At 40.3% G+C, this 19787-nt stretch overlaps 1 protein-coding gene across 1 annotated transcript; it reads right to left on the reverse strand.

The window, feature by feature from the left end:
- Positions 1–31: 31 nt before the first annotated feature.
- On the reverse strand, positions 32–17696 carry ITGA6 (integrin, alpha 6; the record flags this gene model as incomplete). Its single annotated transcript, XM_009867328.1, has 19 exons — positions 17575–17696; positions 16564–16643; positions 14574–14829; positions 12944–13075; positions 10433–10643; positions 9927–10120; positions 9700–9788; positions 9083–9210; positions 7287–7382; positions 6724–6785; positions 5255–5412; positions 4183–4338; positions 3309–3424; positions 2201–2390; positions 2033–2116; positions 1753–1832; positions 1533–1610; positions 1326–1428; positions 32–205 (listed from the first exon to the last, which is right to left on the reverse strand). Coding segments are annotated over exons 2-19 (2376 nt in total), but the record flags the coding sequence as incomplete, so codon positions are not given.
- Between the last annotated feature and the right edge of the window lie 2091 nt (positions 17697–19787).

The following is a 19787-nucleotide window of genomic DNA, read 5'->3' on the forward strand; positions in this document are numbered from 1 at the left end:
GGCCCAGCCCTAACCCACGACAGTAACATACCGCAACATGTAGACTATTGATTTCACTCTCAGGTTGACAGGAGACTTTCTCCAAGTCTTTCGAATCTATTTTCATCAAATAAAGCAGCCATTTGCCATTACTAATTTCTTTTGGCCATTGGATGTCCAGGGAAGCGGTACCAAAGGTTTTCAGTGGTCTGCCCAAGTTAGTTACCTGTTAAAACAAACATTCTTTATACTGTGAAATACTTTTTAAAGGGATTTTCTTTTGATCGAAAGCGTTACTGACTTGGGCAAGTTTTAAGCATGCAGCTAACAGAAAATTTTAAAGCACATGAAAGACAGTCAAAAGAGTATAAAGATAAAGCTTATACTAAAACTAGCACACCTGGAGAGCAAGTAAATGCAGAGTTTCAACACAGAAGGATTAAAACTCCCTAACATAAACTTCAAGCTATTGATTTTAGAAAGCTATCTTCATGTGAAACAACAGCTCCCATTAAGAGTTAACAAATCAGTCTGTTACACAACTGAGGCAAAATGCAAGTTTATGAGGAACTCTGACACAGATAACCAACTCTTGCTCTCCCAGGTCTGCAAGTTCTTTCCTAACCTATTTTTTTCCTTTCTTAGTGCTACTGTTCATGATAGCAAGTTGTACAACAGATACTCTAACTTTATGCTGTGCTCCACGCTTCTGCTTTAATCTATGCATGCAGGTACAGAAGGAAGGAAAGAATTGACAGAGATGACTTTAATCCTGACAAACTATCCATAAAGACATTAGGGTTTGCATTAATGATGGAGAAAAAGCAACTCTTGCTAATAAACAAGAGTTTTTACAGAACCAAAATCATCTCTCTTAGCCGCCTCCTTGATTTACTAACTAGGAGAAGACCAGAAGAGAGCAATGGACCCACACATTTGAAGTAGCTCCCGCAGTGTCTTCCTGTGCCTGCTCAATCCTGTGCACGTACTTGCTTTTCGTGCACATCAGCAAAGCCCTGGCCGTGACCCAGCCAGGGTTTGGGGTTTCAGTTTTGTTGCCTACCTGCAGAGGGCTTTCTGCTGTACAAATGAATGTGCATGAACTGCTCTGAAAAAAAACAAGCATGCAGCCAGCCTCAGGCCACTTCCTCAAAATATGACTGTAAAACGCCAAGGCCTAAAGAAGGTCCAGTCTGCAGTCAGACTGCTTGTTCTGATCAGGAAGTTGGGGTTTCGGGACAAGAAAAAACAGTTTTAAATCCAACAACTTTTCCAGGGATTCATAGGCATAGAGAAGCTGTTCATTTGATTAAAAGCAGCTGCTGGAATTTATCTGAATTACTCACTCTGAACTCATACTCTATGAGGTTTCCAATATTATCTTCAGATTTCATAGCACTCTCACCAACGATGTTGCCTCCAAAATACACCTGAGAAGGCTTAGCAACTCTGTCACGTGGGGGTGGGAAAGGAGAATAATCAGATTTTAATGAAATCTGCAGCAAAACTCTCATCCCCAGCCCCCACTACGCATTAACACTATAAACACTTACCCAGTGAGCGATAAAAGCAATTCAAGAACCACTTTAGCACTAGCTATAATTGGTGTCGAATTAACTTGAGTGCTCGTTCTATGATGAAAAGGAAACAATGCTGTTTATTTTACAAATCTAGCAGTTTTCTCATTACTATTAAATTGCTTTTGTGAATCTAGCAAATTAATTCAAAATGTTTACAACTGTATTAAAAACACAGCAGCACAAAAAGACTTACGTTTCCAACTTCAGATTAATGTCCAAGTCTGTTGTATCAACATTCACTTTAGTGGTGCTTAAGATCAAATAAAACGTTACCTAGACAAGAAAGAAAGAATGCCCATGAAATATGTAAACATTTTGTAATATATATTAATACATGCAATATTATAGAAATACCCTGTCAAGTTAGAAAGTTAAAGAGAAAGATCCAAATCCAGTTACAACACACATAAACTTTGGACGACTGCAGTCAGGAATCAGATTTTATAACTTGAGTAAAAATAGGCACAACTTACGTTGGAATTTCTTTTGAAGGGATTTCCAAGCTCACACTCTGCTTGAGAACCATTCTGGTTAGCTCCACACGTTAGCTGCTTTTCCTGATTAAACAGAATACACTTAAAAGTAAAAATATGCTAAAAATATTTTAAAATTTCATTATATTTTCTCTTAAAAATACTTACAGGATAACCTTTCATCTCCCTGAATGCGGAATACGTCAGACTGTCTGGAAAAGTTGCAATTAGTTTAGCTTCATATGCATCTTCACCATCTTTCTGTGGATTTTTTGCATCAGAGGGATTGTTTGTCACTGTTATTTCCAGGGCAATATCCTTCTGATCTTTCAGAACAAGCACTGGCGTGCCATTTTCACTACAGAAACAGAATATACAGGGTTATATGCATTAATAAAACAAATGTGTACAAAAGTTTCCTTCTTAAATATGGTCTACCATATTTAATATTTTTCCCTCTATTAGGGAAGAATTATGGTAAAACCATAAGCACATGAATGGTCATAGTTTTTCTCCTCAGACCAGTATTCCACCTCTTAAAGTGGCCAGCAGGTAACAGGACAGAACAGACTGCTATCGCCCTCAAATAATCAAAAGTTTATAGTATTTTCTCAACCAGCACTTGCATATGGCTCATGTTTAACAGTGATGAATTTTCCCTGAATAAATCTACTGGCGTACTTTTTTCTTGCAGACGTGGTTTTGGCTTCCAAGTCAGGCTGTGGCACTCACTGCTAAAGATGACTGACTGTTGGCAGTAAGTAGACATTACTTCCTTTGGTTTGTTTTACACCTCTTTTCTAATTTCACTGGCCCTCCAGGGAGGAGGATGCAGCAGGGTGTTAAGTGTGTGTTACAGTGAAATGATTTCTCTGTGCACTGCTCTGTAACTGCTTGTCTTAGACCACTGACTGGAGCGTATCACATCACACTCACAGTCGAACTTCATCTCAGAAACAGTTAACAGTATCACACGCAACAAAACTACTGCAAGGCTGATTTAGAATCTCATTTTTCCAGGGGTTACAAACTTTTATTCCCAACTTTTAGCCCATACCTGCACAGTTGTGGCCAGTTTGTATCCATCTGACCCAGTACTACACTCTTCTTCTAAAGCCCATGCTTGCTCCCCCACCTTCCTCGCCCTGACAGATCAGTACTGCCTCACAGAGCTGTGCCAGACTAGAACAAAGCTGCTCTGTCTCCCAAAACCCTCTCCTAAAAGTTCTAAGCACTCAATAATTGGGATTTTAGCAATGCATTAATCAAGGCTTACATTGGTAAATAAGTAAACCTGTCTTCATTTCCTTCTCTAGAGCAAAACCGGTACTGAAGTTTCAGATTGCTGTGACATTCATTGTCTTCTCCACATCCTTCTTTTAAGAACTCCACCTAAAACCAAACAAAAGTGCTTTTACTGTATGTCACATGATACTGGCCTACAACAAGATTTCTAATGTGCCCTGCATAAAGCATCTACAGGGAACTCAAGAGACATTTTCCTGGATAGGTAAGGTTATAACCTTCATATCCTTTCCTGGATAAGGTTTTAACTTCTTACTTCCTGCCTGTCAAGAGTTTTTCTTTGTGAGACATAGCCCTTGGTGCTGATAACTTAAAATTTGAAATGTGACTAAAAGACAGAGTTAGTACCTCTAAGTGAGAGGTACACTTCTAATGAGGAAAAACACCCTTAAGCTTGATTCTTCAGTGAGCATTCAGGAAATAAGAACTTTAACCCAAGATATTCTTTTACCGAAGATACTCCCTTTCTTGTACATCACTGCTGCAGAGCTCTAATGCTGTAGCAGCACCCTAACCATGGAAGAATGAGACTGCACATTATTTTGTGTTGTGGGACAACTGTTCACAGCAGGAGACAATAGATTTTCATTTTTAACCAAAAAGTACATTTCCTCCTAAACTTGCAGGGGAGAGAAGAAAAACCCCAGCAGCTATATCATCTTCACTTTTGTTGAAAAAGCAGCACAGGATCAAGTTCATAACAACATAAAATACAAGCCAGTAGTTACAAGTCCAGTGCCACCCCAGGTGTTCCCTTTAGTAATAATTTAGCTTTCTACAGTTTTTAAAATTCAGTGATTTATCAAAGCCCATATTTATGGGAAACTGCAATATTAAAGGCTTACTTTTGTGGTCTTTGTTTCAGATTCATTTGAATTTAGAATTGGTATAAGATCCGGAAGTGCTCTTTCTCTTCTTGTGGATGGTGAGCTAGACTCCAGGCCAGCAATTTTAACACTGACTGATATTGGAATGGGGCGTAGCTTATCTTTAATTTTTTCCTGCTAAAATATTTTAAATGACATAGTTAATGGACGATGCAGAGAAGAAAAAACAACACAAAGACTGACTTTTGTTACACATTTTAGAATAAGCAGTAAAGCAATTTTTTTTTCTGCTACATTTTGCAGTACTGAAACCATATATAGAAACCAAACATTTTCTAATAATGTGCAAGAACACAAGCAGCCCAGCCCTACTGCCTCTTTTGGTGCTTCTTTCCCTGGCTTCCCACTCTGATAGTTTCTCTCACTGTTAAGGATTCCTAGGAATGCAGTAACTCAGGTAAGTGAAATTCACACTACAACAGAAAAATAACACACTATCCCCCTATTGCATAAGTTCAGGCTCTTCTAATTTGCTGTAGTCAAAAGCAACCCTGGAGGCTGGCTCGTTACTGCTGAGCTGCAGCGAGGGAACATGTTCAGCTCCTGGAGCAGTGTCACCTTCAAGGGCCAGTGTGGCAGCCAGGTCAGAGAGCACACACTGCACTTCCCCATCCTGCTCATTCATCCCCTCTGAAAGCCGTGGGTTAAAATTCTCGTCCTAGCCAGTCATGCTGTTAAATTCTGTAACAATTACTTCTGCTGGAAACTGCTCTCCATTTTTGGCATTTATTCCCTCTCTACTTTTCTAAATTATTTCAGCTTTACTGATCTCTGGAGTATGCCACAGTGCTTGCAACTTTTATTCACACTTTGTAATAAAGGAGGAAGCAGCAGCAGGGAAAACAGACAGGCACTACTTTTACCTATGGTTATTTTGTAGTGTTGAAGCTTTGTGATTTTTCTTTTGTGTGTTTGAAGCATGTGATTTTAAAGTTACATAAAGAGGTGGTACCATGAGGCTGAAAAAACAAAAGCATGCTATTGTTTGCAATGGATCTAAATGAAATAAAAATAAAATACTCTGCCTTACCTGCAGTACAAGCTTGGTTGCCACACACTCTTTAGAGTTCTGCCCCCTTAGAGTTGTGCTTGCAGTAAACTGATCGGACTGGTGGTCTTTAAACCGTACCCTGGACGGCAGGCCTAGCTGCCTTCTCTCATTTTCTGCTTCAAATGTATAGTTGATCTCTGTGGGCAGAAACAAAGTATGTCACTAGAAAAAAGAACCCTTGCCTTGTTAAAAAGAACTTTTAATTTCACCAGATATGATCTTAAAATGTTATTCTAGAAGACCCTTTCACCCAGTGTTGGGCTTCAGAAACTGTTTTCAGTTATTTAAAAAACTTTCACCGCCTGTCAGTTTTGTCCCTGAGGGCCAGGTACCCCTGTGTGTAGATGTACAGGAAACTTCTAAACCAAATCCTTTTATTCCAAAGTTCCCATCACTTGGCCAGCAGGCAGAGCTGGCTGGAGCAGCTGTCACTGCAGCCAGTAGAGGGCTGAGACACAAACTTTGTAAACGCTCTCACTCGGCTGTCCTTGATTCCCATTTTGTCCCAAATAGTGCCTAAGCAGCCAGCAGGATTTTTGAGGTCAAGCATTAATTTTAACTGTGAAAGTAGAGCTTTCTAGTTGTATCCTGAGGCATGTTTTGATAGATCTGTTAGCTTTTAATTATCTGTGTGTTCACCTAGCTGATTCAATGCTGCAAGGATGGGAGCAGCACCCAAGGCACCAGGGAGCATGCAGAAGGGCACAGGTGAGCCGCCTCTGAGAGCTGGAAGCACTTGACCTGCTGAAGGATCAGGACCTTGTTCAGGTACATCCTATGGATTTTACAGGTAACCGAGAAACTGAAGACAACAAACAGGAGGAGAAGGAGGTTTGGCCTTAAAATTATTCTCATTTCCTCAGTTTTCTAAGGTGTAGTAACAGCAACATTGTAACAAGAGAAAAAACAGGGAACATTAGAAACTAACGCTTTACATTTTAAACTATATTTATGGTGGACTCTTCCAGACTCCTATTAAATACACAGGTGGTTTTTTATTTGTTACTGATTTTAAGGAAAAAAAAATTCATGAATACAGAACACCATTTTATAGGTAAGTCTCCACTAAGAAATAATGCTTACTTATATGGAAAATGGGCTTTTAAAACTATCTTCTAAAGCAGCAGCAATCTAGAAAGGCAAAATGGTTTTCCTCCATGTGGCAACCATTTGCTCTCTGGCAGTGACATCACCCAGAAAGCTTCAGTTCAGTCTGTCATCCACAGAACTTCCTAACACACCTGCATGACTCAATGCATCTTCCTTTAAATACAGGTAGTGCAAGAGCTGATTAATCCGAGTATTGAGTCACATTTTAAATTTGACAGTCACAGTCTGAGATGAGTCACTATAATTTGAGTCCTGTTCTTCCATGATACACTCTAAAAAAAACCCAGAAAACTAACCATGTCACAAAAAGACCAAAAAAAATTATCTTCAGAACTTACTTATTCTTGGATTTAAATCACTGGGGTTTGCAGTATATTGAAAACATGCTTTCACATCCATCCTGTAAAAAGTGCCAAGAAATTAGTATTAACTTTATTAAGGCATGGTCCAAAAGACTGAAAAATTTTAATAGTTCATTGACTGATATTATCAGTCTTATGACTGTCATTTTTATGCTACAACAGTAACTTGACACTTACTATATTGAATTACAAAGCAAGATAAAATGGTTAACAAGCAATTAACCAAAATTTTTTTGGCATTTGTTCTTACATCTTTATTCGTGAGAAAGCTGACACTTAGGTTAAAATTTTAAGCAGCAAAGTGACATTCTTTTTCAAAAATGAACATTGTGACCAGAACATACTCCACATCTTGTCTTTAGCATAGTAGTCCCAGCAAATTCAGGAAGTCAAAATGATCACATGTAGATAAAATTTGCTTAACCTGCATGACTGTCGTATCTCTTCACTGCAACATCATCACTGACTGAACGAATTTTGAGAACAGAAGGCTCAATACATCAAGGTTTCCTATAGAGTAGTTTTAAAAAAAAATTTACCATATTTCACTAGGGTCCTCAGGGTTCTTTTTCTTTAGATCAATTTTGTCAGGCTGTACTGTAATACTTCTTCTAATGCTTATCACAGGCCGAGATCTTCATTTGGGAGAAAAAACGGGGAATGAAAAGGAGAGGAAAAAGAAAGAAAAAGAAGTTTCTATTGAGTTTAATAAAATAACTCATGTGAATCCCAGACGCCCTCCATGTCTGCACTGATTTGCAACAAGGACACCCCAAGAAATACCTTTGAAATATCTCTGCCTTTGATAATGGTTCGAAACAAAAGCTACTTAAAGCTAAGCAAAGCAAGTCACAAAAAACAACTGCAGTTGTGTTAAATGCCTGACGGGGAAGTAGGGTACATTAGTGTGATGATGTGATGGTCAATTTATACACATACAAAAACCAGAACATTCAAAGTGATGGTTCCCACCCTTATAGTAATTCAGCCCCTGTGAACAACTGTAGGTACTGAAGTTCATTTAGATTAATGATCACAATGTGGAGCCTGGGTGGCTGTGGGAAACAATTTTTTCATTTCCTGACTCCTCTGCGTTCAGGCTGTAACCATAATTCAGCCTGACAACTTTTACTTTCTCTTCTTTTTTTGGCAGGGACAAGAAAAGACAGTTCACATGAACAAATGAATGATCTGATCCCACTCTCATCGAAGCATCTCAGGGTTATTCAAAATGACCAGTAAGTCACCTCCTCCTTTTCTAGCAAATGTTTTTTAACTGAGTGACCCCTTTCACCATTTGTCACCATAAAGGTTTTTGTTCTGACCTCTGTAAAGATTTTTACTGCCTTTATCAGCAAATGATTAAAGCTCCTTTTGGCAAGTAGAACACTTAATAATCTAACCAACTTCCCTTTCACCTACTCTGTCCTTCTCCACAAGCGGCATGTGTTGCTTTTGTTGGGTGCTATTTCAATCCAAGTATGTACACAGACATACACCTTAGAGATGGGATCATCAAAAAACTGTAGAAAAGGTCATTCTGCCTGAAAGGTAGAGTTACTTCATGCTCAAAACTAAGATAAAACTAAGAGTTTCTGCTCCCCCTCGGCTGGCACCTGAGACTAACTGCAGAAGACCTGAACTGGATGCAGCATTCACAGCTCTGATAGAGGAGACAGTTCTCTTCCTGGTCTTTACTAGAGATTACTAAGCAGTAGACTAAGCTGGAAAAAAAGCGGAGGTCTGCAAAAGACTGTGATCTCATCCCTAATTAAGGCACACATGACAGAAATCCAAAAGGATCCTTTCTGCAGCAGGGCTCCCTCACAGCTGTTCCACGGACCCCACTGCAACCTCTGCAAGGGCGTGTGCCTCACTGCTTTTAGATCCTCAGCTTGGCTTTTTGCTATCTCCAGTAGAGCAGGATTAGATATATATAACAGCAGCAAACAAAAGCTCTAGCAAAACTATCAGCTATTCTTTTGCCTTAAGGAGAAGTGAGTTATTGCCCTTAATTCCATCAAAGGACACAGGCATCCAAGCGAGTTACCGCAGGGCACAGCAAGGGCACCAGCAGGCACACTGCACACACCAGTGCTCCGCAGGAACTGTCCACGTTCACACTCTTACCCTGTGCTGCTTGTGAGGAAGCTTCTCAAAGAGGTTGATATAACTAACAGACTGGTTCGTAGAATTTTTTCCCCCAGAATTTCCAACTTGTAGAAGGACAAATACACTCAGGTCCAAACAGCTTTTTGTTACTTCCTAGCAGTTTGTTTTTAAAACGCTAAAACCAAAACCTTGGTGTAATCAGTTACTGTTCTGTATATAATACCTGAACACAGATACAGAATCTGAAAGGGAACCAACAGCAATATCAGGGTAGGAATTTTTATCCAGGTCCATGTTTCCAGCAAGAGAGTAACCAAAGAAATTGGTGCCTGTTTTTTCACCATCAAGAATCTAAAGAGCAAACAGATTGGAGGGAATTCAGACATTTAAAAGCAATAAAAGTGGAATAAGTAACAAGTGAACATCATTGTCTTATAGCAAGGGGAAAAAACAAAAAAGAAAGAAGACATACAAGGAAATGTATGTTCATGCAAATGACACTGAAGTTTCATCTAGTCCAACCCCCCTGCAGTGAGCAGGGACATCTTCAACTAGATCACGTTGCTCAGAGCCCCATCCACCCTGACCTTGAATGTTTCCATGGATGGGGCTTTTACCACCTCTCTGAACAGCTAGTTCCAGGTTAATTAAAATCAGATTAAAATTCCAAGTTAATTAAAACCAGGAATTCCTAATCTTTCTGATCAGCAGTGCAGTCTCTGAAGGGTCCTGCGACTTTCCTTGCATACACACCACATAGTAATGAAAAGGAAGAAGATGGATAGCCCTGTTTTCCTTTAATTTTGTACAAGACTAATTATATAAAGTTTATTTCATTACCTGTGCTGGTTTTGTATTTATTCCATTCTTGGATCCATGATAAATGTATACTTTGCCAAAACCGTCATATGGAGCCCCTACTGCAATATCTGTTGAAAATAAGTTGCAACATCTAAAATCATTCTTACTCTTTCTGCAGTTTGCAATCATGATAAGGGTAAGATGTTCCAAGTCTGACATTAGCAAAAAAGTCACATATGTTTTTACTGTAATAATTTTTCACTCACCTGGGTATCCATCCTGATTAACGTCCCCAACATTTTCAACTGCAAGACCAAACATGGAGTCAGCGGTTCCATTTAAGCGAACAGGTTTTACGCCTTCCCATTTGCCTTTCTGGTTAATGTAGATGTACACAGCACCACCGATATCTCCACTTCTGTCAAAATACTGCGGGGCTCCAACAGCAATGTCTTGCCATCTTAGAATTAAAGAAAAAAAATAAAATAAAGCAGTGCTTTTACGGAAGAACTGTGACAAATAACTGATCAGACTGTGGTCTCAAGGTCAGCCAGCCAAAGAGCTTCTGAACAAAGACTAAAAATGTATTGAACTGGCCCAGCAACAACAGCTGCACTGACATTACAAGCTGTGTCCTGGCTGGTTCTCCGGGATGCTCGCCATTTCCTCCAGCAAAACAGCCAAGATGGGATTAGGCATTTCTCGTGTTTCTAATGTGAAAAACCAAAGCAGAGCAGATTGCCATCCTCCCTTTCACAGGCAGCAGGATTACCCATCACTGTTGAGATCCACAACAGCAACATCGTAGCCAAAAGAAGAGGCCAGCCCTTCTCCTTCAAACATGTGCTCAAGTGAAAGTGCTCTCTGATTTTTCTCTTTTTTCAGTAAAACAACTGCTCCGCTGTGGTTGGCTCTTGGGGCACCAGACACAAAAGTCATCTCATCTTGGGAGACAATTCCTTTACCAGAGTCCAAAGAGAAACCTTTAACAGAGAAAGAAATAAAATATAAGCAAACAAATTACCAGGCTCTATGGTTAATAGGAAAAATAAATTCCCCTACTATATTAAAGTGGTATATTGAATAGAAGTTTTGTCTAAAACACAGTACGATATACTGGGAATTCTCCATTTCTCTTTGGACCCGTGGGTGCACATTTACAGGTCTACATTCCTCCATATGTTACATTTAAGTATTCCCCCCAGAAAATGTATTATTTCATTGCTCACTCAGATCTAACGTTCCCAGACACTAAATACAAGATCATTTTTAAACACACCAGCTTGGAAATGACACTACCTTACCACTTGAATATAGCTTGAGTATTTCACCTCTGGCAAAATTATGATAAAACTTCCTAAGTACAAGTCACTGTCATTCTGTTGCAAACATGCAAAATGTACTGCACAGGCACAGTATTTTACATGGATGATGTGTACGGTATTTGAGAATCACCTTGCACAGTAATGGTGAAATTGGCAATTTTGATTTAATGCAGCCCTAAAGGACACATTCAAATTAATGTAATCTTACATATTCTTTATAGAAATAAATATGCTTTAAAATACATGAAAAACTGAGTTAAAGGAATATGCTGCATGTACCAACAAAGGCCAAAGTAGAAAATTACACATATTGCAAGGAAGACAGACACTAGTCAGCAGACTGACATCTCCCTTCTGAAACACTTCACCAGTACTAGGAGAATTCTCAATTACAGCAATTCACAATGAGAGAGTTTCAGAAGAATTCAGGGAGTCCCAGCTGTGGGAGGGATGAGAGGGTTTGGAGAAATGTGTGACGAATCACTGTTTCTCTGAAGCCATGTTACTCTGTAAGCTCCTCTTCATCCAAATCCGTTTTTACATGCTTTTACTTGCAATGTATTTGAGATGAGGGGGGATGGAGGGAGGAGGATTACGTCAAAGGTCTGGAGATTTATGTCTGACCAGATGCTGCCACCTCATGTGGTCACAAACCTAAGTAGCTATTCATCATTACATCCACCGATTTGTCCACCTCTATGCCGGGAGGCAACGTTTTGTATACAAACTGATCTGGGTGGGTATCAGATACAGCTGTCAGAAATAGAAGACCTGTAAACATGAGTGAATATTGAAGAAAAAAAAATAGTTACGCAAAGCAGGTGTAAGTGTGGTTATTTGCTGTCTACACAGAGTGATGCCAGAGAACAGCAGGCTTGCGTGGAAGTGGTTTAGATTGTGACAAACCAAAGGCAGCATTTTCATGTAGGAGGCAAACACATTTGTTATGAAACCACAAGAAGTCAGTATTGCTCTCTTCACAGCAAAACACCTCCACAACACTCCTCACCCTACCAATTCTGACTTCACCAGAACAGGCTATCAGCTTGTCTTTTAAAGTAAGCTCTTGTTATTTTTATGTAAAAAAAAAAAAAATTACACCCAGTAATTACTGCTGATATTTAACGGAAGTTCACGTTCTATTTCTTCTAACCATTATGTAAGCTCTAAGCTTTCTCTCTTCTTGACTTGCTTTCACTTTTTATATTAGCAATGCCCCTCTCAGCTGCTCAGCTTTCCACCACTCACACAGAAATTCCAGTTTCAAGTTACCAAAATTGTATTTGTTGTGTATGTTGAAAGCAGTGGATCAATACAGGACAGAAAACTGCCAGAAATGCAGCATAGCCTTTTCTCTGCACCAGCGTATCTCAGTGGTGTACAGTAACAGCCCCTGGCCTAAGGACACGTTGCTGCCTTTCTGCATGCACACAGTGCAGGAGACTCACATCCTGCAACACACACATTTAAAATATAAACGCTACTCATACTATGGTATTTTAAAGGCCCACAGAAAGGCTGCTGGAGTTTTAAGAAGTTGAAGAATAAAAAATTTGTACCCACCTACCAGGAAAGAGAAACTGCAGTCTTGGTTACATGCTTACATCCAGAACATCAAATTTTGATAAACCTTCTGATACCACATGGCAGAGACCTTGTGACTAAGGACTACAGAGCCATATGCTCTACTTAACCATTAGAGAAATTCTAATTACGCCCTGAGAATCCACAGGTCCTCATCACAGGTCTGAAATCTCTCATTACATCAGCAGCTCTTCTAGGTACCTCAGCAGAGCATCATTTAACTGGTCCATAACCGTGGAGGGAGATGTGAATTATTCAAAACAGTTAACAGGGTGACGACGGATGTTCTGCTCCCATTTTGTATCATTGCACCAGGCTGGGATCACAAATGTTGAAGAAGCCCACAGAGATTTACCGTATGTACTGAATCCTACCTAAGTAACTGTTAGCTGGAACAGGAACTAGATTCTTATCTTGGCGGCTCTCATCACCAACTTCATAAGGCCCATCATCAAAGATACCCAGATCATAAAACGTCTGGTTCTTTTGCTCTGCACGAACCACCCCTGAAGAAATGAAATGATAAAATAAAAGCAATGAATGGTAAGGGAGAAAAGTAACAGATAAATGGTTCTCAACTAACATTAATGACAATGAATGAGATAGCGACTGCTGTTTAAATGGGACACAGAATAATGCACTGGGTGAAAGTGTTTTCAAAACGCAGTGAATTTCTAGGTTCTGTTCATGTGCCAGAATCTCACACAGCTCTACAGAGAGGCTATACAGTGATCTGGAAAACATGAGATACCAAGAAAATTCTCAACAAAAATGGGACCAACTTGGTCAGGAACCACCCTCATCCCACAGTTCTTAACCTCATAAAGCCTCTCTTAAAAGGGAAGTAAGTACACAGGAATACCAAAAAAAAAAAAAACAACACTGGTCAGCTATGGCAAACACCAGTGGTATGTTTATAGAACATTATAAAGGGGAAAAGAGCTGTTGTTTGCTAGAATGTGTGCTTCCCTTCTGTCAATAGGCACATTTAATATTTTGGCAAGCATGAGCATGTTTTTCCATGATACAAAAACAAATACTCTTATGACCGATATACTGTCATAGCTTCTCTGCAACTAAAGTAAAGCAGTGTCTGAACCCAATATGCTGTTTCAGCTTGGTCAGATTTTGTTGACATGGAAGATTACATTTTCACTAAAGTACACCTTGTGCCAGAGCTTAACTCAAAGATTTTGCATGGTTCATATAGCAGGCACAGGTGTACGAGCGGAAAAATGTAATGGTTTGAGGATTAGATGTTCTAAAGAGGGAAGTGTTTGCAGCTGTTGGTGTAATGAAGTGTGATGGGGAAAAGTCATTGTAAGAAAAAGACAGAGCCAGCCACTTACATGTTTCTGAATATAAACTAACAGAAACTCTAGAGTTTTTTTCCCTTAAGGTTTGGAGTATCTCCTAGAAGATACAGAGTACTTAGCTTTCAGTCAGACAGATGATCTACAGAATATTACACGAATATCCATGGATTTAGATATGAATACATGCAGTATTGCTCTGTTCAGTTATATTTGTGAAATTCTTCAGTATCTCGTTTGGAAAGTACTACTTTCCACAGACTTCACAAAGTGGAGAATACTGCAGGATAAACAGATCTCAGTGCAGCTATCTCACATTTGTTTAAATGCTGGTAAAAAGGTTGGTCAAGTAACTTTAATTTAGTCCTTTGTTCCAGTATGGAAGTCTCAAAGCAAGCAGTCAGTCCCACCATAAGATCAAGACTAGTCAGGGAAACGTTTGCTGTACATATGTGCCAAGTTCCACTATCCATTCTTCAGTACTCGCTCAAAGTTGTGTAAAGAAACTTCAGTAAATACTTTTGATACAGAGACACAGCATTTTGTGCAAACAAGTAAAAGCATTAGCTCCCTCTTATCCCCTCCCCCCTCCAAAAAACAAACAACCAAACAAAACCAACTTAGGATGCAACCCTTGTGAGCAATCTCAGAGGAAATGGGAAGGGTGGGCAGGAAGGAAGCCGGATCCTACCTTTCCAATTGTAAGTGCCTGGGGCACCAAACACAATATAATGATAGTCTCTGGTAAAAGTAGCAGCAACACCTTGCTGACAGGAACCAAACTTCTCATGGCCTCTTAAACGACCATCACAAAAGCTCCATACTCCATTATCCATATCATCCTTAATAGTGAGATCCTGGCTCAGCACATAGCACCTTCCAATGATATCCCGGGTTTCCTGCACTGTGTTTACATACTGCCTTTTCTCATAGCGATGCGCACATGTCTGCAAGATAGAAGAGATAGTAAGTGACGCTTTCTGTATGTTTGTGGGCAAGTCAAAGGCAGCTCGTCTGCTTGAGCAGTACCTCATGCTACCAATGCTGTAAGTCAGTCATCTTGTACACACATCCCTGCTACAATGCAGAGAGTCCACTGTTCACTGTGGGCAGCACAGGGGAAAAGTTGGGCATGTATGGATACAAGCCAGAGGCACCAGCTTCATGGTCAAGGAAAACCACATGGTTAAATTCCTCTTCTCTGTGGGATTTAGGCTTTTTGCCCTGAAGCGCTCCCTGATACCTAACCCTTCTCTTTCGAGAAGTAAGGACAGAACCACCCTATCTCTCATAAAGAAGTGGCTGTGTTAGAGTTAAATAAGCTGTCACTCACAGCTGTCGGAGTTAAATGACTTACCCACTTGTGTGCACAACATGAGAAGCTGGTTCAGCTACTGTCTACGTGAGACTATTCAGAACTCGCCCCTTCCAGAAAAGTGCCTCAAAGCAGAGGCTGAAAGCTTTTCCAGTGGAGGGGAGAGAGGGTGTTCCTATGCTGGATGTCCCACTTAGGGAATAACTGTCACTGGGGCAGAGCAGCAGCACTGAGGTTCCTTAACCTTTTAGACTGCTCACCTGGGAACAGAATTCTACTCAAATATTTAACACAAGGGATGAATTGCCTCTGGGTTAAGTGGGGTAACCACTAAACCATTGTAAAAAGAGTTGGAACACTCAAGCCCCTTTGCCAGCAGTGTTTTTTTGCAAAAACAGACGCAGGAGGTGTGTGAAGAGCATAAGCAAGCCAGGTTTCTGAGCTAACAACCCTTCAAGGCTTAAACCTAAGGCAAAGCCGGAGCTACTCCACACTCAGAGCACTGCAGTGCTGCCCTGCGACCCTCAGGCTGCCCACACCCCATCTAGTAAGTGCATTTCCCACTTGTCACTTACAAAGTTCCTTCTCAGAAAAGACAAGACAGCATTAGCTGATGATCAATTATTCAGTGAGCACGACTCTGTGTCTGCTCTTCCCCCCTTTGGGTTTTGAGGCAGACTGAAGCAAGTTATTACTGCCTCCACATCCTTAATTAACTCCAGATTCACTTGCCCCCAGTTTTGGAAGCAGTGACATTAACCTGCAAGAACATAATTAGATGGGGAAGCTTCATTGTGCACCCATTTCATGATGTAGCTGGTATCCTGCAGCACCACAAGAGGTTTATTTAACTGAGAAAGAGCTAAAAAAGTAAAATTCTCTGGTAACTCTTTAAAAAAATAGCTGGTAGCCTTACTGCAGTGCAGTGGCCACACTATTTTGTAGCAGGAACACAGCCAAAGGCCCTGATGAAAGTGAGGCTGATCATCTTGGAAAGCCGGCTGACCACAGCCTGCTACTTCCACAACCTTATGACACTACTCTCTCTTGTTTCTGTAGGAAGCAGCATTTAAAAGGAACAATGTGTGTATCACAAGAACAATTAAATAGACAGCCTGAAATCGAACTCTCCATCCCAGATTGCTACAAAGGTTATAAGGAAAGGCTAACTCGTAGCCAGAAAAATAATTTAAAGCTTTTACAGTCTCATGTGTCTTACTTTGCCAAGGAGACACTTAAGTCCTTACAAGAAATCACAGGAGCAAACACAGGAAAGTTACCTTTCAGAGAGCTGCATAGAAACACAGACCATCCACATTTACTGTAGACCCAAAAATGTTTTCCTAAGTTAGTCCTTTAGACTTACCACGACATTTCCTCCTGGCCCCTGACTTTGGACAGTTACACCCATCCACTGGTCTTCTTTACTCTCCATCTTCGGGTCAGCTGCAGAGTATCATAGTACAGCTTTAAATATTAACAGTTAACAACTACTACTTTTTCTTTCCTTTTTTTTTTTTTTAAGTCCTCGCGAGAGGTCCTTCATACAGTACACGAGACAGTCTGCAGGTGGCAGTGTCTGTACATTTTATCACTGACAACATCCATTTTCTTAAATGCTTCTAGCTATCACCGTGTGTCACAGCAATTTACAAAAGAGCAACAACACCCAAATTTCCCAAGATTTAAGCATCTTGTGCTGTCTTAGCAATTAAGCTACAACTTATTCTGATGCAAAAAAAGTTATGTAAAAATAATCCACAGAATCAAGTGTCTGATACACCGCCCCTGGAAAGAACCACATCATAGAATCACAGAATGGCCTAAATTGGAAGGAACCTTAGAGATCCTCTAATCCAACCTCCCTGTCACGGGCAGGGCCGCCTCTCAACTAGATCAGGCTACTCAAGGCTCTGTCCAACTTGGCCTTGAACACCTCCAGGGAGGGGGCAGCCACAACATCTCTGGGCAATTTATTCCAAAGTCTTGCCACCCTCGTACTGAAGAATTTCTTCCTAAGATCCAATCTGAATCTATTCTCCTTCAACTTAAACCCATTTCCCCTTGTCCTGTCAGTGGACACTCTTGTAAAAAGTCCCTCCCCAGCCTTCCTGTAGGTTCCCTTCAGGTATTGGAAGGCAGCTATTAGGTCCCCCCAAAGTCTTCTCTTTTCCAGACTGAACAATCCCAGCTCCTGCAGCCTGTCCTCATAGCAGAGCTGCTCCAGCCCCTGGATCATCTTTGTGGCCTCCTCTGAACACGCTCCAACAGATCTATGTCCCTCTTACAGTGGGGACACCAGAACTGGATGCAGTATACATCAAACGAAAAATCAGAAAACTGTTTCAATCCAGAAAAAAAGTGCTGACAAACTTACTCTCCTCATCAAACACCACACGTGTGCAGCGTGCGTTTGGAGATGTGATGTCGCAGCTGTACAACCCTCCCGTTCTGTTGGCTTGCTGGGATGGAAAGGCCTTTTCCCGAGGAGCTCCTACCAGCAATCTGCAGAGAAAGGGAAATAATGTCAAGGGATCTGTAGAGGGAATATTAGAAAAGAGGAAGGCAACAGAATCAGGAAGCATTTTCACTGTGTTGCTAGAGGTTTTATGTGCAAACATTTGAAGATGGATGAAAAGCTACATCACAGCACTGTTCCTTATAAAATAATACGGGAAGGGGCTGTAAAGCAGTAATAAGTTCTGCAACTATTGGACCTGCAAACCAGTAAATGTGTTATTATCACTATTATAATATTGTCATATATACAATATTGTTAATATTGTAATATTGTTATTGTATTACTATTGCTATTATTGTTGCAATGTTCACTGTTGAAAAAAACTTTAGAAACAAAAAAAAATGGTCTGGCAGTTTTGCAAAATCATCCTGCTATCAGGACAAGAAAAGTATCGTTACTAGTATGACCACAAACCCCCAAAACAGCAAATGCAAGTGCTTTCAGGCTGTCTTCTAGTTTTATGTCAGTCCTGTGCCACTGCGGCTGAATTTGTGGGCACCTTAATATCTCCAACCCATGAAGCAAAGCAAGATCCCTCCTGGCCCCCATTCACTGAACTGTTCCAGGCGCTGGGCAAACAGGCTCTCCCTCTCTCCACTCCTTTGGCCAGATACTCCATTCTGAAGCTGAAAATTTTTTCCCCAACAAATCGCTCATCACAGTCATTCCCACAAAGGACTTATTTCGCCTATAAAAGGGCCCTCTAATGAGCCCTCCTTGGACACTGTTCTGGTAATCACATGTGAAGATTTGTATTTTAAAAACTGAGCACAGTTATTTTTTTTCCCGTATCAACTGTCCCCCATGAGTTTTATCGCAGAATAGTAGCAGACACCAACGGACATATTTACTTTCAAAATAAGGGGTTTCAGCCAAAAGAAATTTTACATTGTCTATGTTTCTTTGAAGCGTTGCACACACAAAGCACAGGTGCCTCCCAAGCGACAAACTGGTAACAACTATGCGGTAGCTTAAGGAAGAAACAGGAAACATCCTGCTCAGCTGAAAAAATGGGGACAAGGGAATAGCATGAGGATAGATGCAACACAGCGGGTACGATGGATGAGTGGGTGGATGCTGAACCAGACTCCCACGTGTCTCCTGAGCCTGGTACAAAACATTTGAGAGAAGAGATTCCTGACATTACAGTGTCAACAAGGGCAAAGCTGGGACTACAGTTGCATCCAGAAGGTTCAAAGAAGAGCTCAGACCCTCATTAAGGCTGCAGCTGTAGAGAGAAAAGCTCCTCTGCTTGCTTTTCAGTGCCAGTGGGAAAACTTACGCTGCTGTCCCTCAGAATGCTTTTCTTACTAGAATGAGACTTACTTTTACTCATATCTACGAGTTGAGACTGGATTAGTTAAGATCACTACATAATTTTTGCTACTAAGAAAATGTTTAGTCATTATCACTTAAGTAATGAGACACAAAATGAAATCGATGTATTTTGAGAAATGCACTTTTTAAAAACAGAAAATTACATCTCTATTATGAAACAGCCAAGTTTTCACCACTTTTAGAGAAATCTGTAATTTGGCTTCATGAAGGTAACATGCTGAATGGTGAAACCTTCAGGTAGAATATTTGGCTTTGACTGATACACGTATAAAACCACGACACAAGGGTGGGTGGGTTGGTTTAAAACATTTCCTTCTTTTCTGGCTGCATATGTCTGACATATTTTTCAAAGATTTTGTCAGAAACATAGCAGTCCTCACAAGAGTTTCTAATCTAAACAACCACGCTTTCAGAAAGGCCATTAATAACTTCATTTTCTGATTTTGGCAACAGTGCATTTTACTAATCTTTTAAGAGCAATTCTTTTGCAAAGCATCTGTTTCTGAGCTATTCTTAATGTGGGAATAGATATATTTTCTCCTCAGTTCTGTTATCCCCCAGGGAAAGACACATGAGATTTTAAAAACAACAATCATAAAATTAAGAAAGTAGAGACACTGACTTCCTGATAGAAACTTTTAATATTTCTAGTTTTTCATTCAAAGTTTGGGGGTTGAAAACGATGTGTGGAATTTCACTCACAGAAATTTGATCAGAAACCTTTTATTTCA

The sequence above is a fragment of the Apaloderma vittatum genome, unplaced genomic scaffold (assembly GCF_000703405.1).
Source record: "Apaloderma vittatum isolate BGI_N311 unplaced genomic scaffold, ASM70340v1 scaffold43713, whole genome shotgun sequence".
Lineage (NCBI taxonomy): Eukaryota > Metazoa > Chordata > Aves > Trogoniformes > Trogonidae > Apaloderma > Apaloderma vittatum.